At 42.6% G+C, this 4012-nt stretch overlaps 1 protein-coding gene across 1 annotated transcript; it reads left to right on the top strand.

The window, feature by feature from the left end:
* Window positions 1–4012, top strand: camk2n2a (calcium/calmodulin-dependent protein kinase II inhibitor 2a). The gene is made up of 2 exons (XM_086129976.1): window positions 1–425; window positions 1079–4012. Exons 1-2 carry the CDS (start codon window positions 257–259, stop codon window positions 1147–1149), a joined length of 240 nt encoding a protein of 79 aa, XP_085986102.1. The 5' UTR covers window positions 1–256; the 3' UTR covers window positions 1150–4012.

The raw sequence follows: 4012 nt of genomic DNA, 5'->3' as shown, positions 1-4012 counted from the left end.
CTCCTCTCTCACTAGACATCAGCCAGCAACGGAGGAGAGCGCACACACGCACTCCACGTCCACGCATCTTCCAACTGCAGCTGCAAACGAGGGGCTACCCAACTCACATCTGCAATCGAACCTCGGGTCTTCCATCAGGACTTCCACCCCCCCTAAAACAAACAAACAAACAAATCCAATAGATCATCCCTGCCACGACGGGATCTAAGGCTTGCAAAAGAGGACAACGCGAACCTACTTGTTGCCGCCAGCCAACATGTCCGAGGTGCTGCCATACAACGAGGGGAAAATGAGCGGCTACGGGGCGGACAGCGAGGTCAGCCAAATGTCCTTTAGCTGCGGACTGCAGGACACAAGCGCCTTTTTCGCCGGCTCGCAGGGCAAGAGACCCCCGAAGCTCGGCCAGATCGGCAGAGCCAAGCGAGGTAAACGGGCGTCAGGTTGCTTTTTTTTTTGTTCGCGGTTCACATGCGATCTTGGAAAGCATTATAAATATTTGACCGATTTACTATTTGTCAAATGAATTACAAATACAAAAATCCAAGTGAACAAATGTGTTTACAATGTGGACCGGCAACATTTTAAACAAAACTGGCCATTTTTTAAATTTTTTGTCACGATCTTTATATGCGATTTTGTGATGCCTTCAGGAACAAGCATCATGTATTTTTTTTATTTTAACGTGGCCACTTGATTATCATACAATACAAGCGACCTCGTATTTGGGAACATGAGACCAGCTTTTTTTAATGTTGTCACGTAATTGTTTATCATGCTGTTTCCATTCGATCTCGTGATGCATTCAAGTTCCGGGAAATTTTGTCTTTAAATGTCACTTGGACTGTTTGTCAGATTCCTCACACGTGATGCATTTAAAGACCAGCCGAGTGTATTTATTGAGTGGCTGATTTTTTCATACTTATGCCTGTGATGCAGTCAACATTAAACTGGGGGAGTCCCATTGCAGTTGTTTTTAAGATTCCCTTCCCCATTTTATTGAAGCGTCTTGGAATCAATCATGATAATAATAAAAAAAAAAGATATAGCAAATAAAATGCAGTTTCTTCCCCCTCCACAGTGGTGATCGAAGACGACCGAATAGATGAGGTCCTCAAGGGGATGACAGACAAGTCGTCGCCCGGCGTTTAAAGACCCCCCCCCCCCCCCCATTGAGCGATGCCTTGCAGACTCTTTTCATTTTGATCACCCGATTTGAAGCACTTGTCGGCTGTGCATGTTCGAGGATTGCAGAGGGAGAAGTAGAAGAAGACGACGGCGACACAACGCATTGAGGATGACGACGATAGGGATGAAACGCGGCGGAGGAAAAGCGAGCTCAAGAGGAGGATGGAAGAGGAAGAGAGGAAAGATTCGTCGTGGAATATTGCTGGCAATCCTCCAAAACCGAGTACCGCTTTTTGTTTTCTTTTTCGAGAAGAAGAAAATCCCCCCCCCCACCAACGCCCCCCCCCGGCAGATACCGAGACGACGGCTGTGGGGTCTCGACATGCGCTGACTTTGTTCTGAAAGGTGATGGATGAACTTGTCATTATAACAAACACCACCACCCGCCGCTATGTCCTTGCCAACCCCCCCCCCCCCCAACCCTCCCCGCGCCAGACGCAAGCAAAAACAAGCGTCGGAATGAAACTCGACGTTGTGCAGTAGGCTCAGCTTGCAGATCGATTAGCAGCCCACCCCCCCTCACCCCTCACACTTCCTTGTCCATGGTGCATTCAGGGGAGCTGTCCTTTCAGCACCCCTCCAATGCATTCCTGTTGCTGCTCTACTGCTTTGGTATCCCCGCACCTCCTCCCCACTTTTGTTTTTCCCCAACAGACCAACAAAACTTTCAAGTCTCCTTCTTATTTAAAGGAGACCAGATTGTATGTAAAAAAACATTTATCCGAAGACGGTGCAATTTTTTCTGAAAGTGGAACGCCAATTGTTTTTTGGGCCGCGGGTTTTCTTTCTGGCTTTAGCGCTCCCAGTGGTTAAAGTGGCAGGTTCATGTAGCTGCACCTGCACATATCTTTGACGAAAATATAAACGCAACACTTGTTGAGGCAGTTGTTTTTTCTTTTTTATGCGCTCAACCGAAAGATGTAAGACTTATTCTATGAACGCAAAAAAAAAAAAAAAAGGCCGGTCGCTCTCAAAAATTGTTCACAAAGCTGTTTAAATTTAGTGAGCACTTCTCTTTTAATCCGGTCACCTGACATGTGTGGCATATCAAGATGCTAATTAGATGCACAGTTTTATTCAATTGGATTGGACGATTTTGGCAAAAAAGAAGCGCTTGCTCACAGATTTAGACCGATCTGGGAGACCATTTGAGAGAACCGCGCCTTTCGTATGCATAGAAAAAGTCTCGGATGTTTCGGTTCGGCTCCTGAAAAATGGAAGCAAAAACGAAATATTGCATTGCTATTTTTATTTTTTTTTGTTCAGCATATTTATGATTTATAATTATTTGCATTTGATCATGGAACAAACACGAACCAAATTGTGGAGAATGAAGACAATATCTAAAATAATACGCAGAACACGTATTCGTTCGTTACAGTGGTACCTCGAGTAACAACCGGTATACAAATGTTTCACGTTACAAAGCCATCGCTTGGTCCATTTATGTATTTATTTATTTAATTGTTGCACCTGAGTTGCGAGCAAGTTCACACAGGTGGGGGGGATGGAAATATTGAATAAAATTGAAAGCACCTATGAGGTGAGGTCATACACACTCACATGAAGTGGCAGTTCTCATCTGCCAAATGCAACTGCCCCCCCCCACCCCACCCCAACGTCAAAGTGTTGAGATGATATCAGCGTTCGTGAGGAACAAGGTCTATTTTCATATCCTCGCACCAAGACAAAAGATTATCTTAGGTCATCATTATTTTTTGTTTTTGGTTTTTTTTCTTCTTCCAATGGACTGTTAATGCCTTCGCATGTGGGCAAGGAGAGCCACTTCAAGGAACTGGGCAGTCAAACACAGAAATGCAAAATGAGCTCCCAAGGACCGGCAAACCTGACGTCAGCTCACAAGGCCCCGCCCCTTAAAAGCACACTTCCAACATTACGACAGTACTTCGTGTAAATGACACTTGACGTTCTCTTGTGTTATTTTATACATTGCAGCACCCTTTTTTGCATCAATGGCATTTTAATTTCATACAGTAGCTGAAAATTAATTTGATAAATGAATAAATTGAGTTACAGGCTTGCTCACTGAACACATTCAACTTGTAAGTCAAGGTGCCACTGTACTTTGGATATTTTTTCATTTTGCAATTAATGGTATTTTACGTCATGCATGAATACTCACTCCGGTGCCAACGCAGGTGCCACCACGCTTAGCCCCCCCACACCCTCACACCACCCCGGCACGCTTGTTTTTAAACAGAAAGGTCATATTTGTATTTTTATATCTAAATATTTGTTATTTAAATGATATGCTCGTATATGGTCTTACAGTTCATCAACAACAACAACAAAAAAAAAGTTTCTACTCGAGAGAGGACGCAGGGAACGAGACGCCGTTCATTTTTGCTCGACAGCTCTTATCGGAGCTTGGAGGTTTTTTAAAGACTAACTGAATGTGTCTGGGTTTTTGCACACATCGATGTTCAACTATTAGTAAGAAATTGTATACTGTGACTTGAGCTACGTTGATGAATTTGTTAGAAAATGGCAGTTTTAGAGTATATTGCACTGTTTACGAGTATGATCAAATAACGTCGTTATTTGACCCATTTTGAACATTTCAGTTTCTTTTTGTGTTTTTGTTCTTTTTTAAGTTGGTTTATTTTGTACTATCATTTTGAAGAAACTGGATATGGTTTGTTGTGCATGAATCCTTAATATTTTCAATAACGAAAAATCATTTTATGAAGCAAAAAATAAAAAATAAATCTACAAAAATGTCATGACATTCTAAGAATGAGTCATTGTATATTATGATGCCATTTTCACTGTATTTGGTGAACTAATAAATGGTGAAAGAATGAAA

This window comes from Hippocampus guttulatus, chromosome 14, assembly GCF_054856545.1.
Source record: "Hippocampus guttulatus isolate MCC_2025c chromosome 14, RoL_Hgut_1.0, whole genome shotgun sequence".
Classification (NCBI taxonomy): Eukaryota; Metazoa; Chordata; class Actinopteri; order Syngnathiformes; family Syngnathidae; genus Hippocampus; species Hippocampus guttulatus.
The sequence above is the reverse complement of the archived record's forward strand: the minus strand, read 5'-3'. Positions and strand labels throughout refer to the sequence as shown.